The sequence below is a fragment of the Impatiens glandulifera genome, chromosome 6, assembly GCF_907164915.1.
Source record: "Impatiens glandulifera chromosome 6, dImpGla2.1, whole genome shotgun sequence".
NCBI classification, from domain to species: Eukaryota; Viridiplantae; Streptophyta; class Magnoliopsida; order Ericales; family Balsaminaceae; genus Impatiens; species Impatiens glandulifera.
In genome coordinates, this window is record NC_061867.1 from 6,537,799 (window position 1) to 6,558,697 (window position 20,899).

A 20,899-nucleotide genomic window follows, 5' to 3' on the forward strand; every position below is an offset into this window, starting at 1 on the left:
TTCTTGGTCTTTTAAATTACGTCCATCTACTATAATTATATCTAAAATACTGCCCAATCTTTAAATAAACTTTTCTTTTTTCTCCAATTAAATACAACTTATTATTTTATTATAAAAAATAATAACTTTAAAAAATTATTTTATTATTTTAAAATTAAATCATTAAGTTTTAATTAAACTACAATAAAATGAATGAGCATAATCAATAAATACATCCTGTTCAATTGCCCAATAGTGTCATTGCTTTGACATACCCCCGTCCGCCAGGAATCAAACCCCCCTCATGCCCTCGTAAAATAAATATAAATGTTTTCTTTCAAACAAAAAAAAAGAGACAATTTTATTGTTATTATATTTATTTATTTTTACAAAATAATAGAACTAATATAAAAACATAATTCAAAAATGATAACTACTCAAGTTATATTTAAAAAATAAATAAAAAACTAATCTAAAAAAATGATACATACCTCAATATTTGAATAATAGATAATAATATTAATCTGTCGAAATGCCCCGTGGTTATGTAATTGGCATGATATACCTGTTCAAATCATCATTGCCTAGGTTTTTATAAATTTGTTACCTCAAAATTAAAAGAAAACAAATCAAATATATATATATATATACATAGAGAGAGAGAGATTTCTCAATTTGGCAATTTTAAGGAGAGGATTGGGTGACTTTGGATGCTTGGAGGAGCCTCTATGTATATGTATATGTATATATATATAGGGAAAGAACAACGTGGCTGGCGGCTTTAATAAATTAAGATGCCATTTTCAAATAATCTATAAACAAACAAAACCCAAAAGGCAGCGTCCTCGTTGGTTGGTCCGTCGGTGGTTCCTTTTTTTTAATATTCTTAATACTTGTGGAGGAATACTCACCAGATGGGTCATGACTGTCAATCGGATCTGATATCAGTCGATGCCCAATAATTATTTATTTTTTAAAAATTAAATACATTTTTTTTTTTTAATTATCTCTTTTGTTCCTTATAATATTTTTGATTTTCACAATGCTCAAATTTATCATTTAAAAATAATATATTATTAAAATGTTTTAATGAATTATCAAAAGATAACAAGAGTTTGTTTGTTGACAGAGTGGGCCAAGGTAACCTCTTGAGTCCCTTTAATATAAATGATACTCTTTATTATGTTTTAAAGAATGAGATGATATATCTCATTCCTTTCTCACAAAATATATCAAATATCTGTTAAAATTTTATATATTCTTATTTTATATATTAAAGTTTGTTAATTATAAAATAAAATAAAAACAATTTGAAAAATAATTCAAGATATGACGTCCTATTCTTATTTCTTCATTGTAAATGGATCATATTATTTGAAATTAATATATATATATATAAATTATAATTGTTATGTATATGGCGCATATTTTATAAGATATATACTTATTATTATTTAATATTAAATTTACAAAATAATCATACAATTTAATTACTAGAATAAATTATACAAATTTGATTGGTGAGCTGCTAAGTATCTTCTTTTCTTATCAAAAGAATTATAATGTATGAATATTTTATCAAACACTTTAACTTTTATAAAGCAGATACCAAGCTTGTATGTCCAACTTACACGTCACCTCCTCCAAAATATTTTAATTGATTTATTTTATTTTATAAATTAATTACACAAATTTAAATTCAATTTTAATTGTTTAAAATATCTAAAATGTTTCTAAATTTAAGAACACGTATGAATACACTCGTATAAGAGAGAATGACCCAAACCATAATAATAATAATAATAATAAAAATAGTTAAAAGAAATTAATTGTCAACAATTTAATGATTTAACTTAACTTTATAGAATGTTTTTAGTAGTGTGTTCATTACTAAAGACGATAATGAGCAGATCAGAACGGGAAATACGTTTACAATCTCGTTGTTTTTATTATTATTCCTTTATCGTTCCATTTCTGAGAAATCCGCAACACCTTTATATATATCATAATCTCTAAAAAAAAAATAATAATAATAAAATTAAATAAACAAATTTTTATATATATATATATATATATATATATATATATATATTAACATATTGAAATTTTGTATTATTATAAAATATAAACTTAAACTTTTTATAAAATATAATAAATAAATAAATATATTGGTGATGTTATATATTTGGTTGTGTTTATGGATATTTGGGATAAAATTTGAGTAAAATCATGGCAGAGTGAGGCTGTCCCCAATCAATTACCGATCAAATTGAGAAAAAACACCTCAAACTAGATCAAATATTATAATTGGCCTTTGAGGATTATATTTATTTATGAGACGTTTTCTTAATTTTTGTTTGGTTATTATATTATACTTGCATTGACAAATATTAACCTAATTAGGGAAGCTGTAATTGGCCGAACTATAAAATTGTGGAGGTGAGTCAATTCAGAGAGAGTTCAGACCAACATGGCTATGCAATTTTGCCAATAAAATAGGCATAAAAGTATTTATAAGCTTGTTTCATTTTTTTATTTTGCAGGTTTACATTGATATATAAATATTTTAAATGAACGTATATATATGTTTTAACATGAATGAATGTGTAAGTAATTTTAATTGAACGTTTATATATATTTAATACAAATACCTAGTGAAACAAGTCTCACCAGACGCTGTTTCATCTTTTTTTATTCTCTTGCAGATTTACATTAAGATAAAAATATCTGTATATGAACGTATAAATGTTTTCACATAAATATGAATGTGAGTGATTTTACATGAACGTTTATATATATTTAATATATAATTATATAAAATATAAAATAATTAAAATAAATTTATTTAAATATCTTGTAAATAAATTTTAAAGTATTTTGTTTTACAAATTTATTTAAATATTTTAAACAATTTTTTTAAATATATATATATATAATTATATAAATTATAAAATAATTAAAATAAATTCATTAAAATATCTTACAAATAATATTAAAAAATATTTTGTTACAAATAACATTAAATATATATATATATATTAATATATAATTATATAAATTATAAAATAATTTGTACAAATTAATTTAATATATCACAAATAAATTTATAAATATATAGATTATAAAATAATTAATAATTCTTACAAATTAAATAAAACATGTGACAAAGTAATTATGTATGCTTTTATATTTGTATATATATATTTCTATAAAGTATCACATAATTAATGCAAATTAATTTAAATAGATCATAAGTATAATAATAAATATGTTTTTATATATAATATAAAATAATTAATATGTTTTGTTTACGGAGTCAAATGAAGTAAGCTTCATATTAATTATTTAAGGAATCAAATGAAGCAAGCTTCATCCAGTTTTATAATCAAGCTTCATTCAATTTTACATTGTGAAACCCATGTAAAAGCAGAATTGAATGTAAAACTCATTGTAATGTAAAACGGAGTGAAGCGAAGGAAGCTTCACTCTTTTGCGTTTCTCATTGACCCGAACATAAATTCGAGTTCTACATATCTCTTCTTTTTAACTAGTTGCTTAATTTAATAATAAAATAATAAAACTGAGTTCTGATTGGTCAAAAACAAAGGAACAACTAATTCAGTAGTAGAAGATCTGGTTTGATTATAAGGAATATAGTATAACACCATAAACATTGTTTATAAAAATTGTGTTTTTTTTACATATTGTAACATTAAAATATCATTATCTACTTTTAAAAGATTTTAGTTTTGTGTTTTTAGCTCGATGTCAAAATCTCATAACTTACTATCTTCTTGAATTTCAAAAATAGAGATGAGAAACTAAAATGATAGACTTGCTAGAGAAAATATTTTGAAAAGTTGATATTCTGTAAATCTCGTAACATAACTACTTTCGGATCTCGTAAAACGAGACGAGGAACGTTAGGCCTTAAATTGAGACAATGAACCGAATTATGATTTAATGAATTATAGACTAATTTTGATTTTTTTAGAGTCGTCACTTAATTATTTTACACGATAAATAAAAAAAGAAAAATATTTTGCGTGTAAGAATGCGTTTTAGAAGTTCGAATTTAGTTCGGTGCTTGGTTACATAAAGGAAAGTGTCTCGACACTATGTCACTTGTACACGTACAATGGACGGTCTCTATTTTTAAAACTTTGATCATTTTAGAAAATATAATTTTATATTTCATTAATTTCTCCGATCCTTGAACACGCGTTAAAGTTTTATTCAAACATGACTAGTCTTATTTCAATCTATTTCTAGAACATGTGTCTAAATTAGGTAATTGATCATAAGACTAAATAGTGAGAAAGAGTAACACCTATGGGCAAAATCAAACCAAGAAGAGTACATGAAAACAAAATCAGTTTAGGGTTAGACTTTAGAAATGTAGCTAAACGGGACCCTAGGAGAAAATATTTTGTATTTTTATTGGAAAATATTAATTTGATCATTTTTATAATTTTTTTAGATTAATGTAAGTGCAAAATAAAAAAATATAAATGTTAAAATCACCAACCAAACAAGGCCAAGTATATTTTTGTTGTAAAATATTTATTTTATCATTTATTGTTTTTTAAATTAATAAAAGTTTAGAAAAAAGATAAAATTAAAAAAAGATGAAAATCAGCAACCATCCAGGCCTTAGCACCAGGGCTTGTTTCGATAGTTCGGATAGTTCGGTCACGACTCAAGCCAATGTAGCTTGGTCTCTTCCTCAGCAACAAGTGGGACTAATCGGATCTGGGCACACTTCAGTTGTAAACAAGGCCAAACAACCTTAATCTTCGGTAAAAAAATGGGGCAACTAGTCGAAAAACAATCTATTCGAAAAAACAATCTATTAATAAATAGTCATACTATAATAAAAATTTCCTTCCTTTGAAATTGAAAGAATGATAAGGGGAATTCACCCCTCTAAAAAATAAATAAATGAACATGAGGATTATAAGAAATCAGAGGGGTTGTTTGATAATCTTGTAATTTGTAATTGATATTAGAATTGGAGCATGGAGGTTCCATTTACAATTCTTAATAAGTTGGAGTTTTAATATTAAGAGTTAGAATTATTATGAAATTAAATTTAGTGTAATTTTATAATTTTCAATTTTACTGTTTTTTAATTCGATTTTTTTTTTTATATTTTCTTAAACAAAATAAATTATTATTTTATCATTTAAAACACGTTTAATGTTTTAAATCAATATTTTTTTTTTAATTTAGAATATTAAAATATAGAACCTGTATATATTTTTTTTAATTTAGTAAGTTAAAATTTTGAACCGATATATTTATTTTAATTTAAGAAATTAACATGTCGAACAAATATTTTATTTTTGAATTTAAGAAATTTAAATATCAAATCAATATTTATTTTCTAATCTACGAAGTTAACCTTTCAACAAAACTTTTAATCAAACTGATATTTTTTTAATAAGTTTCTAAACTTAAACAAAACTTTTGACACTTACGGTATCCTAATAGATTATGTCAAACAAATATTTTAATAAATAAATAAAAAATATTAAAATTATTTTTATTATATTCATTTTTCAAACATAAAAATTATAATTAAATTACAATTTTATAGTTTTTTCAAACATAAGAATTGAATATTGAATATTATAAATTCAATGCCAATTAGAATTATACTCATCCAAACATATTAAGTGTAAAGCTAATACTAGTATAAATTAGGTATGTTTGAATGAGTATAATTATTATATCTCTAATATTATATAGCCCTTTTAATATCACCAGTCTAACCTTAATATAAATTGAAAAAATATATAAAATATAATAGTGTATTTATCCAACCCTATGATGCTCTCTTGACTAGTTGATCATTATTATTTTTCTATATTAATCTATGAACAATTATCTCTGTAGACATAAGTTTCTCATAATAATAATAATATAGGAGCAATAATTATAATAGAAATATAAAAAAAATAATTTACTTATAATTTTTTTATAAACTTTTATGAATGAATGAGAAAAATATTGTAGATGAGAAATAACATAAAAAAATGTATCAACATATTATGAATGAGTAAAAGTAAGGATGAAGACGGAAGAAAAAAAAATGATGAAGGCAGAAGAAGACGACAAAATGGTAAGACAGAAGAAAAAAGAAAAAGAAAAAAGACGGAAGAAAGAAAAAAAAAAAGACGGAGAGTCACGCAGATTGATACATTAGAAATTAGTGTTTCATGACAATAAAATATAATAATATAGATTGTGAGCCTTCATGCTTTGAAAAGAGAGAGAAAAAAAATATTGTTTTGAATTTTAAGTATAAATAAATATATTATGGAGTATATTATTGTTATTATTTTAAAATGAGTTTATGACTTTATTCTAGGAAAAAAATAGCTAAATATAGATTTTGTAACAAATGTTTAAATGATAGATTGTGATGATTTTGGGTTTTAAGGATTCTTACTTAAAATTAAACATGATTTTATTTATTTAATTATTTTTAATAAAAAATAAAATGACCTTTTATTAACCTTAAAAAAAATATATATAAAAGTATTGTGGTATTTTAATCCAAAAAAATATATTATTTAACCATTTAATTATTTTTATTAAAATACTAAAATTATTTTTTATTAATCCTATAAAAAAATCAGAAAAAATTTAAAGATATTTTGGTATTTTAATACAAAAAAAAAATATATATTTTTGTATTTTTTTTATAAACAAATATTTTTAGAAAATAACATGTAAAAAAAAAAATATTTCCACAAACAAGCTTGTTTGGTTTATTCATAAATTTGGTTTATTTAAAAATTGAGTATTGTTGATTTTTTGTTAAGAGTTAACTATTTTTTGTTTCCGTAAAAACGAAATATTTTAATTAATAAATTATATATATATTTTTTTAAGACAAATATTTGGAAAGAAGAATTTAGAGGAATATTTTTCTCCGTTATTACTCATTTTTTTTGAAATATAAATTATTTTAATATTTTAATTATTGAATTATATAATTTGATTGATAAAATTGAAGATAAAATAATGTTGAAAAACCAATCGAAAAAGATCTTATAGTTTAATATAATTTTTTTTCTTCTAATTATAAATTATTTATTTACATGAAAAAAGTTATCATTGAGTTTTTCATAATCTTAACATTTATTTAAAAAATTCATATAATTCATTACTAATTATCTTTATTACTAATCTTCCTTTCCAAATTAAAATAAAATTATTTTCACTTTTTTTTTTAACTATGACAATAAATATTTTTATTGCTATTAAAATACACTCATTTAACGTGTTTGATTTAACTTCTAAACATGGAAATGACATAAATAAAAGAGTGAAAGTTAAAAAATATAGGGCAAATTACCTGGGCGGTCCTCAAACTATCTCAATCGCTCACTTTTGGCCCTTAAATTAATTTTTGAAACAAATCGCCCCTTCAACTTTTATAAAGGTCACCAGTGGCCCTTCCGTCAACTTTTTAGTTAAACTTAACTGTTTAAGTTTAAAATATTATTTTTTTATATATTATCTTTAAACTTATATTTTATATTTATATATATAATTATTAAATTGCTTATATATAATATTATATATATATATATTATTAAATTTTATATAATTATTAAATCTTTTATATAATAAATAAATAATATATATTATTTATTTTTATCAATATATATATATATAATTTATATATATATTATTTTTAACTAATTTATATATAATATTTATATAATATATATTTTTTTAAATAATTTTAGTGTTAAAAGTATTTTAGTAGTATTATTTTAATATTTAAATTATTTTTTAAAATATATATTATATAAATATTATATATAAATTAGTTACAAATAATATATATAATAAAAATAAATAATATATATTATTTATTTATTATATAAAAGATTTAATCATTATATAAAATTTAATAATATATATATAATATTATATATAAGCGATTTAATAATTATATATATAAATATAAAATATAAGTTTAAAGATAATATATAAAAAAATAATATTTTAAACTTAAACCTTTAACTAAAAAGTTGACGGAAGGGCCTGGTGACTTTTATAAAAGTTGAAAGGGCTATTTGTTTCAAAAATTAATTTGAGGGTCAAAAGTGAATGATCAAGATAGTTCGAGGACCGCCCAGGTAATTTTCCCAAAAATATATTTAATAATAAAATATTTAAATTATAAATTTTAATCAACGGCTTAGAATGTTTTAGTTGACGTGGCCCATTTTTAATGAATGTTGTAGTAGATTGGTGTTCAGGACAAAAAAAAAAAAAAAAAATCCCTATTTTTTGTGAGACAAAAAAAAAATAATCTCTCTTTCTTTCGGTCTGAAGAAGGCGGAGATTTACGATAGCGGCGGTTTCTTATAGCAATCGAGACGATTCATATGCCGAAAAAGGTACAATATTAGGGTTTTTCAGATCGGATTCTCTACATTTTGAACTACTAATCATAAGTTACTTTGATCAATCTATCGAATTTGTATAATCTCATTCCTGATTCACATAATCTTGTTGATTTACAGGGAATAACAAATTGTGAGAATCATAATGCTGCAGATTAAGTTGAGTAAAGGATCATCTACAGAAACTGGCGGCGTAGGAGGGGGAAAACCTTGTTCATCAGATATGGTAACAGTTGCTTGTCCTGATCATTTAGTTCTAGCAGATTTGCCGGTAGGTAAAAGTCTTGGTCCGCCTCCTGCTGCTCTTCTTCTTAAGACTGTTGGTCGTAAGAATCGCCGTCCACTCGGTGAACGTGTCCATTTCTGCGTTCGTTGTGACCTTCCAATTGCTATTTATGGCCGATTGGTATGTTCTATCTGTTTTTATCATGTGTTCATTTGTATCATTTGCAAATTTGAGTTTCCAAGATCATTAAGATCTATAACAATTAGTAATTCATTAAGTTAGCTCGAGTGACAAGAGTGGTCGTTCTTATAAAAAAGTTACGGGTTTTGATTCCCACTTAAAACGCCTTAAAAGTTGAGATGGATGTAACGGGGTGTGATCATACATTCAAAAAAACTAGTAACCTATTTGTTGATTAACGATTTTTCATCTTCTTTTGCAGAGCCCTTGTGATCATGTATTCTGTCTTGAATGTGCAAGGCTTGATCCTGGGTGTTACCTGTAAGTCTAGGAAGTAAAATTTTTCATTTTAAGAACTTTCTTAAGCTTGAGTTTGATCGAATTTCGAATATTAAGTGTTCTGAATTTTGAATACTGGTGAATGAGTTTAAGTCTATGGTGTGAATAACCCAAATGAAAATTATCTAAATTTGAAGTTGATTTGATTTTTAGGGGTTGGAAGTTTTCTTTTAGGTGGTTGAAGATTCTAAATAACATATCACTTTCTGTAATGCAACTGCGATAAAAAAATCCTACGATCAAACTTTTTTAAGCTTGAGTTTGATCAAATTGAATTTTGAATACTTTTTTTTTCTTGATGAATGAGTTAAGTTTATGGTGAATAACCCAAATGAAGATATCTAAATTTGAAGTTGATTTGATGTAATGACTAAGTTGATTCATTTTTAGGGGTTAAAAGGTTATCTTTTAGGTGGTTGAAGATTCTAAATAAGATATCACTTTTTGTAATGCAGCTGCGATCAGAAAATCGTAAAAATTCAGACGATCAAACTGATGGAAGGGATCTTCATTTGCGCAGCTCCTCATTGCCTCGTATCATTCTTATCAGTATCGGATTTTGAATCCCATATACATGAAAACCATGCTAACCTACTGAATCAAAATAATATTATAGAGAAAGAAGACGGAAATGAATTGGAGGATATCAACGTTAAACAACAACAGTCAACGGCGGTTTCAGCTTCTGATTCCACCACTGCTAGAGCTCCACCACCAAAACTTCCCTTCTCGCCTACTACTAGTTCAAATTCTCAAATTAACGATCGAGATGAAAAATATCGTCGACCCCCAATGTTGCAACAACCGAGGCCTCCTCCTCCAACTCCATTCTTTGGGCAGCAAACTCAAATTCAACAATTAGATCAGAATCCCAACTATCCCCCAAACTTTCAAATGCAGGGTAACCCTAATCAGATTCTAGCTGCCCCTCCTCCTATGTTTGGTGCTCAACCATTCTATGGTGGTGGTGTTCCACCATTTGAACCAGGATCGGTGTTGGGTTTTCCGCCAAATGCTAATTTTCAGGAGAATTATCCTCGGCCGTGGAATATGGGTCAACCAGTTGCTGCTCCTTTTGACCCTTCGACTGCTAATATGGCACCTCTTCCTCATTTGCAGCCACCTATGATGCCTCCTCAAATGTCGCCTCATATGTCACAGCAGTCTTATCCTGGGGGTGAAATGGGAAACGATGGACAGGGTTTCGGGTGGCAATATGATAAGCGCGATAATTTTGGTAATAACCGAGAATCGCAGTAATTTTTATCTTCATATATGAGACTGTTATCAGATTGTTATTCTTCGTTAAATGCTTACTTTGTTCCTTAGTTCTGAATTTCAAAGCTTCATGAAGTCATTGGTCATTGGTTTTGGATTATGTACTTTTCGAAATTGGATAAATTTAATGAATGCTGTCTTCCTTTGGTTAGGACCAAATTTCTTGTTTTTGAAATGAACCCTAACCTTAGCTAGTATGTTTTTTACCATGCTTGAGTGTTGAATGAACCCTAGCTAACACTTTTTACCATCAAGCTTATTGTCTTTCTCTTGTTGGATCTAAATTCTAAATAATGGAATAGTGTTTAATTGCAATATATATTGTTTGTTTTGTCAAATGTTGGAATATTTATACTAGATTTTATTTATATAATTTATACTTTGAAAACACTTTTTTTCACTTCTTGTTTATAGTATGAATGTTTAGGGTTCTTGGTTCAGTTTTAAATAACAGTCAAAATTGAAAAATTGTTTGAAACACTTTATAAAATGTATCTAAATAAGAATATATATATATATATATATATATATATATATTTTTATTTATAAAATTATTTTTATACTCATAAGATCTTAATATGTTAAAAAAATTAATTTTAAATTGTGAAAGTTTAATTATTAATATTTTTATTTAATCTTCTATAAATTATAATAATTTATGAATTAACTCAAATTTTAAGTAATATCTAAAACTATATTTTAAACATTTTTTTTTAACTCAGACATAATAAGTGAAATGCTCATTAGGTTATAACATAAAATAAATGCATTATATATATATATTTGAAATGTGACTATTAGAAACATAACAAAAGTGTAATCCAAATAGTATACAAACAAAATGGAATAAAATAAAGATAAGGTGATGCCTATTTCAATATTAAAAGTTATAAAGCTTTTTTAAATACAAAGCTTTCTACTTTCGAAATCGTTTACAGATAATAATAAAAAAGAGGTATAAAGTGAAAAATCGAGAAATCTACTTACATTCCATCAACTGATTTAACGGCGTACAACAATGCCGATATTGTTTGTCTTTGTTTCGACTCTTCTTCGTTATCTTCCCTCATCTTTACTAACAAGAGAGACAAGTTCCATATTATCTTCCTCTTGTGCTTTGATCTCTTCCTTTACATCATCATTTGTGGAAAGAATAGACGAATTGGGATCGCCACCAGGTACCAAGAACAGTAAACAAAGCGGCAAAAGTCTCATTATATTCCTAACCAAAACCGCCAGCCAAAGATGATCAAACTTATCACGAGTCACCTTCAACAAATGAAGCAAAACTCCCCCTGCCCATGAAGCAGTTAACAGGCCAGCATTGTCGATGGACATCAGCAAAGCAAACAAAGTGCCTTCAATGCCAGGCGGGCAAAGCTTAGAACTTAGAACTAAAAGTGGCATCCATTTCAACCGTCCGATCAAGTGAGAAACACTAACGTCGATCACAACAAATAGATAATCGGGTATTCCTAGTTTCAAGTTTAGTCGTAGTATGAGAACTAAATCCAGCATTCCAGAAAGACCAAATAGCAATTGGGTCCAAAAGCATAGATTTCTAAAGGAATGATCTTTAAGATTGTATTGATATAAAATAGCTCCTAGAAGAGAACCAACTGAACCAATTGAATATATGAAACCAATTGTTTCCTGCATGATGATGAAATCAAATTTTCAAAACTATAATTGTTTTTTTTTTTTGTTTTTTTAATGTTTAATTTATCGGAAAGAAATGTACCTGGGAGAAACCTGGACCAGTCTTTGCATCTGTATACCAATAGAACATTCCTTGATGGATATTTAAACTTAAAGCAAGGGATATGAACATGTAAATGCATGGCCTCCAAACTTCTGGGCATTTTAAGGTTGTCCACATATCCTTGGCAGCATCAATGAACTTCCTTGTAACCTGGTACAACAATATTACTTAAAACACCTTTTCGGACTACATCCATAGGAAAAAAAAGGTTATTTCTGGTGACATTTTTATATGAAAACGAATTCAGATACAAAAACAATAAGTGGTTTTCAAATGAGGCTGTAATGGGTGTTTAGGAAAACACCATTTGGGCTGGTTTCCCAGTGGGTGGGATCCTGTTTGGCAATGGGCGTATGTTTTCTTCTTGCGACCAAGGTTTATTTATTGGAGGAGGTTAACATGACCACTTAAATGAAGACGTTCTGAGTGGAAATCGTGCCTGAGACCTATGAGGTATGAGGTATGCCTTTTTTTTTACTTGAACTACCCTAGTGAGTTAAGGGCATATGTGTTTTTCTTTTTGACCTAGATCTGGGCTAAGAAAAGACACATGATGCAATGTTTGGGACGTGTGAGGACTTAAAAACTAATCTTGAAGAGATCTACCAGCATTTGTAGTTCAAATTCCATTAATGGAGCTAGATCCAGGTCTGGGTATAGATTTGAACAAGAAAACGTCAACAAATTTATGAATATATATCTAATTAAACATTATGTTTTCGAGAAAATGTATAGTTCAAATCCATTTTAATTAGACAATTAAGTAGAAATTGGTGAATACCAACCTGTCTGTAACCAAAATTGGGAATGTAAGGTTCCTTGAGCAAAATGCCAACTGACAATACAAGTCCAGAAGGGATTGCAAGCAAACCTAAAACTGCCTTTTAAAAAGGAAGAAGAAGAGGTAAATAAGTACATTTCATTGATAAAGATAAGAAAAAAGAAAGTTAAAAATGGAGCTGACCTTAGGTCCAATCAAATGAACCAAGATTCCGCTAAAAGCGAATCCAAGCAATGATCCAATAGAGGAACTCAAGGCGCATAAGCTTTGCAAATCGGCTGCTAGCAATGGAAGAGCACCGCTGTTTTGTGCTACACAAGCATCAACAGTAACATCCGCTATAGCAGCGCCAGCACTTGATGCTGTTAAAGAAACCAGAGCCATAACAAGATGCAACCTTTTCTGCATTGATAGGAACAGCATGGAGATGATTCCTAGAGCACCTGAAATCACCACTCAAAATATATAAGTCTTACCATTCCTCGTTTTCATTTATATGGTAAAAATTTACATCCTAAAAGAAAGATTAAGATTTCAGCCACCATTTTCTTACTTGCCATTAAAACTTCTTCTCTAATTTTTCCTAACATTTTATTATCTGGATTCCAGATAATGATCTGAAAAGATCTACATTTGTTATATTTGTAAAAAATCATAATAATCTAAACCATGATGACATGATCTATAAATTAATCTTATCGAAATGAAACAAAAACCACACTATAATATGGATGATGATCCAAATCTTATACTGTACGAAAGAAATCATTATCAACTTTAACTTGTGGCGATTTTCCAAAGGAATCGTGATTGTGACAGCTCTTTTGGTATCTAAGTTTTCAAAGTAAAAAATAAATAAATCCAATTAACAAAATGTTATTAACTAAACAATTGTGTGTAGCATGATCTACAAATTTTACAAAAAAATCACTATTTTCATTCATTTCTAACCTTTCTCATCAAGTTGATCTATTTCACTAGCATATTTCATACCAATTGTAAACAAAATCATTTTCACCTTTTAAATTATGATTGTGACAAATTACCACCTTCCAAATTGTTACAAAGTACAAGTTACCAAATAGGCTCGTCATTCATACATTATTTCTATTAGTAAAAGAGATAACGGGCTTTGACACAAAAAAAAACATACGAAAAACACCGCTAATTCTAAATCAACTTCAGAACTCTCGCCACTTAGTCTCTTTCCTCGCCCTATTTGAGCTTCGCTTTATTTCCTAAAGGAACCTAGCACGACCTCCACAATCATGACCATCACTTCAATCAAGACGTTCTTAGAATGAATCAAACTTAAGATATTTAGTCTTTTAGACCAGACTCCTTCCACTTAAGCTAACATGATGGGTTATCACAAATCTTAATCTATGCTAAGTTATGTGTTTTTGGAGGGAAATTATTGTATGAGTAACTAAAACCTCTTTTGCTCAGCCAAAGATTCTTTCATCTTCTTGTATAATATACCAATGCCAAATTATTTGGTTTTTAGAAGCTGAAAACACAATTCCATAAATCATCTATAGAATTTAACCAAAATTAGAACAAAAACCAGCAAAACAAACACCATTATCAATTAAGCATAGAAAAAAAATTAGGGTTTCGAAAGAACCCAAGTTCGTTGACCCCATATAGAACAAAGAAGAACAATTAAACAACCATTTTTACCTGAAAAAATGAAGTAAGGACTTCGATGATACCCAAAAATGGGAACAACATCAGTGAGAATCCCCCAAATAGGTTTAACAATCCAAGGAATATTAGTTATTCCAGAGTAAATCTGAGCTTCAGAAGGCTGCACTTTCTGAACATCCTTCATATAAAACTCAGTACCTACACGAAGAAGAGCACCACCCAATCCTTGACTTATCCCATATACAACAACAACTCCAAAAACGAAGCTCCAATGCATTTCCATGGACAACATTTTGAGCCATTGAACTGGCGCCCATAAAAAAGCCCAGATCCTCTTCTTCTTAGATTCATCTTCAAGCTCAAAATTAGACGAAGGTTTCTCTCCTTCCCCCATTTTATCACAAAACTTCTACAAAAACCCACTTCCAATTTTCACACTCCTCATACTCTTCTTGAATCTGTGAGATCTACATAGATTATGTCAACTTGATATAACAACATAATCTGCAATGAAGATCTGAACTCTTTGAAATTTGTCTTTGTTAAGGGATTGTTAGACGATCAAGAAGAAGAGAGAGGTCAATAGCTCCATTCAACTATGAAAATGGGTAGGACGGAAGAGTTGTCAACACCAAAGAAATTTCCTCTCCCCCGTTTGGCTTACTTCTATCACATGCTCCTCATGTTGACTGTAAATCTGCTAGGGGGGCCTACCTTAATTAAGGGTATATATAGAATAGAATAGATCCACATTGAATTCTTCATTATCCAAAGCTTTGCTTTTTAGCTTTCAGACCATTCAAATATCAACATGACAAACTTTGAGATTTATGTATTTATATCAACTTTTTATAAGATTTGTAGATGACCCACCATCCTATATTACATCAAATTGAGTTAAAACATCATATTAATTCATAAGTAAGATGTTTAATAAGGAAAGTAGGTGTTTTAATAATATATATTTAATTTAAAAAACTAAACTTTTCATTTGAAGAACTTATAAGAAAAAGTATGTTCAAAACAAAATCTTGAAAGTTGTATTTTATTTGATCATTGCAAAAAAAAAACTTGTAAAAGAAAAGAAAAAGAATGTAAAACAAAAATATAGGACTATATCTTAGAAATAGGAAATTGCATCATCTTGGAGGAGGTGGTGGATAAAATTATTTTATATAAACAAGACAAAAGTGTTATCACTTTGTAGTGAAAATGACATTATTTTGTTTTGATATATAAGTTTGAGAAATTAATATTTCAAATCAAGACTTTCAATTATCTTTCTTTTTTATATGTAAAGTTGTTAAAGGTTTGTTATAGTTTATGGGTAAGAAAGTCTCAAGTTCGATTTTTAATAAAAATATCTTATTTGTAAAGTGAAAGGGTTAAGGTAGAATTAGTACTATTAATAAGTTTAGGGAGTCTCTAACCCAATTGATTAAATGTTATAATACTATTATTATAGTCTCAATTTAAAATTTAGTAAAGTAAGTTTTTAATTTTGTTTAGGGTGCCCATAACCTAGGCGGTTGTCTAGCTGACCTCACACAAAACCGACTCGTCATAATTACAACGGGTTGCGCTCTTTTTTTTACAAAAATTAAAGCATATATGAACCAGCAAATATATTTTTGAGTGGTTTAAATAAATATAAAACAATTCATTCTCACCTTAGCTAGGTCCCTCTTGATGTTCCTTGTATTTTATTTGTTTGATAAAATCTTTGAATAAACATTATACACAGATTTAGTTTTAACTAATACTATTAGATGTGATTGTTAATTCAACTTTTTAGATAATTTAACAATTGCCTCAATTTAAAATGAGAAAAAAATTCTGATATGTAGGGCATTTTGTTTTTATCCCATTTAAATCATGTGTTCCATTTCTTCATCTCTAATTAAAAAAAATCTAATAATTTCATATATGTCTAGATTGATTTTTGCTGCAAACACAAGTAACATTCATTTATTTTTTCTAAGCAAAACTTTAGTAAAATACAAACAACCTTTTGTTGCTAACTTTTTAGGTAGACAATCATTAAGATTTAGGGAAAGAAAAGCATATACCCCTTGAACTTCCTAAACTAAAATTATAAACTGAAATGTAATGATTTAAAGAAAAACATAAATTAAAGATGAAATCCTTCTGATATAAGACTGGATACAATTGTTCAAATCTAATCAGTAGAATTGTCAATATTAAGAGGTATTGAAAGTACAATTAATGCTTTCTCAATTCCATTTAAATTGTTATGCACTACTCTTTTCTGCATATAGTCATAGTCTATAATACATTCCATGAAAGGGGAAATGATTTAATAAATCACATAAAAATGGGGGCAAAAAAGTAATAATAGTCTTCGTCTTCTTCTTCTTCTTCTTCTTCCTCTCAGTTATATCTATCGAAGAACTTCTCTATAACAACTGAAAATGCAGCAAACCCGGCACAACCAACACATGCAGCTTTTGGTCCCCCTGAAAACATAAATGAAATTTGAGGTTAAGAAAACTTTCTGCCTTCTTTCATGGCTAATTACTCAGATCGTCGATCTTTCTTGATCAAGCTTTATGATCATAACATTCTCAATTAGAGCAGGCTATGGAAACTGTCTTTTTGAAAAGATTTTGTGACTTTGTTTAGTGAATCACAGGTGGAGAACACCAATGACAAACCCTCAACTTTGATTACATTCCATGGTAGATTGATGACCAGAGACAGAATTCAAAGATTTAGGGAAGAAGAGGATTCCATTGAGCACATTTTCTTTGGTTTTCTGTACTCTATGGCTATCTTCGAAATATTAGTATACTAAATGCATATCACTGCAACACCCGCCCCCAAAATGGAATAGGACTAAGGATTGGATCATTGAAGAAACTGTTGGACAAAGCCTCTTCTCCTGCATTTTGAAATAAGCTTTTTATGCTATCATCTATGAAATCTGGAGTGAGACTGAGAGGAATGCGCGCACAGTCAACAGGATTCGTAGACATGACGACTGGATATGGAAGACCATCAACATGTGTTGCATATATAGGGCAAGTTTTGTAACTCCTATCCTTATTGGCTCCTTTTCAAAGAATGAGGGCTTGACTTCGCACGACTCTGGTTTAGTTGCTTTATTTTGCCACAACTTGGCAGATTGGATACTTACCATAAGTATATCTTGCAATGTGGTCAATTTTGATCTTTTTTGTTCAAAAGTTATAGTTTTCCTTGGCTTGAGATAGCCTGATGAGTTTTTTCCCCTACCTTTACTTTCTCGTTTGTAAGTGTAGTTTGGCAATGCGGTCCCAAAAATAAGTGTCTATTAGAAGGTAAGATTTAAGAAATTATTTATCCACATATTAAGGAAGGAAGACATTTCTATTTGGATCTGAACCCATGACCAAAACATTCCCCACCTGAAAACTTGATTAACTGAGCAATGTGCTAACTTCCCTAAATATATAAGCACAACATTTCATAAATTACAACCTAAACAGGGATAAACTTCATACTATTTGACATGGACTTGTTGGGTTGTTGAGTATGCATCTGAATTGAGAAGATTTCTTACTCTCTTTTTTTTAAAAATCAGATTCTTCCCTGGAGGAAGCTAGCACGACCCATCACTTCAATCAGAGGGAGTTTTTAGTGGATATCGAACCTGAGACCTTTTGGTCTTAGTTAAATATTTCTTACTGTTACCAATGCAATTTTTCCATAATTTTTTTTTTGGGAGGGGCTTAGGGTGGTTATACTTTATACTTGCAGCAGTCACCGGTGACTTGATAGTATGAAATCAGATTCATAAGATTAGTTAAGGAACCAATTATTAGAAATAAAGTCCAAATGATGGACCATATTTTAGAACCTTTTCTAAAAAGAACAATAACACACTTCCATACATTTCAGTATCTTAGGGTTGTGGATAGACAAAAGGAGGAAATAATCAACTCATGACACATTAAATATCTAAAAGTTTCCACTTCATAGGCTTTTCAAATTAACAAACACCAAGCATTTGTATCAGCAAAAGATTCCAATATTTTGATGATGATGAATGTTTTATAGGAAATAAATAACTTGATATTCTTGGAAGAAGAAGATGGCATAATGACTTAATGGGTTTGGAAAATGACAAATACTATATGTAACTCTTGATAAAACTCCATGTGTTCTAGAACTATCTTTTGTATCCCCTATAAAAACACTATTTGATCTCGTAATCTATCAAACAATAACTATGCAATCTGCATTGAGAAAAATTACCTCTAGCTGACATTGCACCTCCAGTTACACAACCAGCAGCCACTGTGTTTGTAATGTCATGTTTAGCCCGGGCCTTCAATGAACAATTTGCATAGAGTTAACTTGAAAAAAACAAACAAACAAACAAACAAAGGGACTATCTTCCCAAAAGAGATGAACATAAACAAATTAGCATTGATCAATTTGATATAATCTTTACCTTTTCAACAACACATTCAGCAGCAGAGAACACAAAACCCATTACAGCAAAAGCCTTACAAGAACTCAAACTCCTTCTTCCCATATTTTTTGCCTGGTTAACTATCTGTTGTCTGGTAGTCAATTCTTCTTGCACCAAAGGAGTGTCCAATGATCCCAAAAATAAACCCATGAACAACCCCAATCCTCCTCCTGAACAATAGATAAAAGAGGTTTCAAACCTAATCATAAAGCAGATTTCAGTGTTCAATTAATGAAAAACCCAAGTCAGGAAAATAACCCATTGTTATATAGCGTATAATAATCACACATTCATAGTAAAAGAGGGAAAGGGTTGTAAGTTCTAACCCATGACTCCGCTAAACACGCTACGAACGGCGCAATTGTTCCAAACGTCCTGTCCTTGCACCTCTTCCGGCGTGGGAAGTCGGAGAGGCTGAATCTGGACAGGAATCTGGTCTCCATCGGAGCTCGAAGAAGGAATATTGTTAAATTCTTTGTCTTGATCGGAACTCATGGCTGCGCCGAAACTGTGGCCGCCGTCGGCTATACTAAGGAGGGCTTGTAATTGTAATTGTGTTTGACTGTGAGAATGCGTCAAATCCTACTAAGGAAATAAAATAAAAAAGTATTTTACCCTTAAGTGAACAAATAAGTGCACATATAAATTACCATCAAAATCAAAATTAATAATTGATTATGTAGATATTAAATTGAATAAACAATTTACAAAAATAAAACTCTTATTACAAATGATCAACGATTATTCCATTTGTTGATGATTCTTCCAAAGACGAACTCATTTGAGTTCTTGAACGATATTGTTGTAGTAAAATAGAATGTTTAGGTAGAAAGTGGAGCTTGAGATAAATGACTTACAATGTCACCTTAAATCGTTTTTATGACTTACAATGTCACCTTAAATCGTTTTTAGTCCGGTAAAAATAGAATGTTCAGGTAGAAAGTGGAGCTTGAGATAAATGAAAGATTTTGTCATTCTCAATGTCTAGAACTAGAAATCGATAATCTACCTACATGGAACTAGAAATAGGTGAACTCAATGAGAACAAAAAAACGAAGATGGGGAACTGAGAGAGTGATAAGTGAGAAAGAAAAAAATATTTAAAAAAAAATAGGATAGACCCGCTGGATTAACCCGGGCTGCCGAATTTCTGATCCAACTCACCAGTTGATCGGGTTTAACTGTGTTGATTGCATTTCCGATTTTTCATCAATCCAGCCTAGTTTGACGACCGGTTCATCGGGTTTGTCGGTCCGACCGACGGGCTAGGTTTCAAAAGTATGCCCATAAGTGATTGTCTTATATAGCCTTCAACAAGATTAATAATGAATGATAAACAAATGGTGAAAATCAATAGCGAACCCTAAATATGTGTTCATGTGATTGGGTTATAGTCTCAGTGGACAAGTAAAAAACAATAAAAAAAGTTAAAATAAATTTAATGAAATGTAAAGAAACTTAATAATAAGAATATATATATATATATTATTCATTATTCAAATTTCTTTCAAAATTGCTAGTATTCTTTAGCATTTAAACGGAAGATCCTCGTTTTTGCTCCCCGATTCATTCTCACATGAAGGGGAAATCATTTTTAAAAAAATAAATATATTTTTACTATTTTGCCTCCTCTATGAGAATGAACAAGGAAGTATGGACAAATTGAGAGTAGAGGATCCCAAGTGATTTAAACTAACTTTCGATATTTAATTGATTGAAAACCCTAATCGAAATAAAAGTTTTATTTGAGCGAACTAACAAATACAAAATGAATATATATATATATATATATATATAT

The 20,899-nt window shown here is 28.5% G+C and overlaps 3 protein-coding genes across 3 annotated transcripts; 1 reads left to right on the forward strand and 2 right to left on the reverse strand.

Moving 5' to 3' along the window:
* The first annotated feature begins 8,285 nt into the window (after positions 1-8,285).
* On the forward strand, positions 8,286-10,563 carry LOC124942124 (E3 ubiquitin-protein ligase HAKAI homolog). The gene is made up of 4 exons (XM_047482549.1): positions 8,286-8,402; positions 8,529-8,814; positions 9,077-9,135; positions 9,609-10,563. Exons 2-4 carry the CDS (start codon positions 8,554-8,556, stop codon positions 10,411-10,413), a joined length of 1,125 nt encoding a protein of 374 aa, XP_047338505.1. The 5' UTR covers positions 8,286-8,402; positions 8,529-8,553; the 3' UTR covers positions 10,414-10,563.
* A 622-nt stretch (positions 10,564-11,185) lies between these two features.
* Positions 11,186-15,280, reverse strand: LOC124942206 (probable folate-biopterin transporter 2). Its single transcript, XM_047482665.1, has 5 exons — positions 14,658-15,280; positions 13,158-13,417; positions 12,979-13,074; positions 12,173-12,343; positions 11,186-12,084 (listed from the first exon to the last, which is right to left on the reverse strand). Exons 1-5 carry the CDS (start codon positions 15,016-15,018, stop codon positions 11,488-11,490), a joined length of 1,485 nt encoding a protein of 494 aa, XP_047338621.1. The 5' UTR covers positions 15,019-15,280; the 3' UTR covers positions 11,186-11,487.
* A 1,456-nt stretch (positions 15,281-16,736) lies between these two features.
* Positions 16,737-19,673, reverse strand: LOC124942335 (mitochondrial import inner membrane translocase subunit TIM22-4-like). Its single transcript, XM_047482816.1, has 4 exons — positions 19,428-19,673; positions 19,081-19,271; positions 18,882-18,954; positions 16,737-17,101 (listed from the first exon to the last, which is right to left on the reverse strand). Exons 1-4 carry the CDS (start codon positions 19,594-19,596, stop codon positions 17,016-17,018), a joined length of 519 nt encoding a protein of 172 aa, XP_047338772.1. The 5' UTR covers positions 19,597-19,673; the 3' UTR covers positions 16,737-17,015.
* Positions 19,674-20,899: the final 1,226 nt, after the last annotated feature.

Excerpts from the sequence above, each read along its gene's own strand:
- LOC124942124 (XM_047482549.1), top strand. The coding sequence starts at position 8,554 with ATGCTGCAGATTAAGTTGAGTAAAGGATCATCTACAGAAACTGGCGGC. Across the intron at positions 8,815-9,076 it reads TTGCTATTTATGGCCGATTG|AGCCCTTGTGATCATGTATT; the intron begins GTATGTTCTATC and ends CTTCTTTTGCAG. Across the intron at positions 9,136-9,608 it reads CTTGATCCTGGGTGTTACCT|CTGCGATCAGAAAATCGTAA; the intron begins GTAAGTCTAGGA and ends TTTGTAATGCAG.
- LOC124942206 (XM_047482665.1), bottom strand. The coding sequence starts at position 15,018 with ATGGGGGAAGGAGAGAAACCTTCGTCTAATTTTGAGCTTGAAGATGAA. Across the intron at positions 13,075-13,157 it reads TTCATTTGATTGGACCTAAG|GCAGTTTTAGGTTTGCTTGC; the intron begins GTCAGCTCCATT and ends CCTTTTTAAAAG. Across the intron at positions 12,344-12,978 it reads CCAATTTTGGTTACAGACAG|GTTACAAGGAAGTTCATTGA; the intron begins GTTGGTATTCAC and ends TTGTTGTACCAG.
- LOC124942335 (XM_047482816.1), bottom strand. The coding sequence starts at position 19,596 with ATGAGTTCCGATCAAGACAAAGAATTTAACAATATTCCTTCTTCGAGC. Across the intron at positions 19,272-19,427 it reads CGTGTTTAGCGGAGTCATGG|GAGGAGGATTGGGGTTGTTC; the intron begins GTTAGAACTTAC and ends TCTATTGTTCAG. Across the intron at positions 18,955-19,080 it reads CTGAATGTGTTGTTGAAAAG|GCCCGGGCTAAACATGACAT; the intron begins GTAAAGATTATA and ends TGTTCATTGAAG.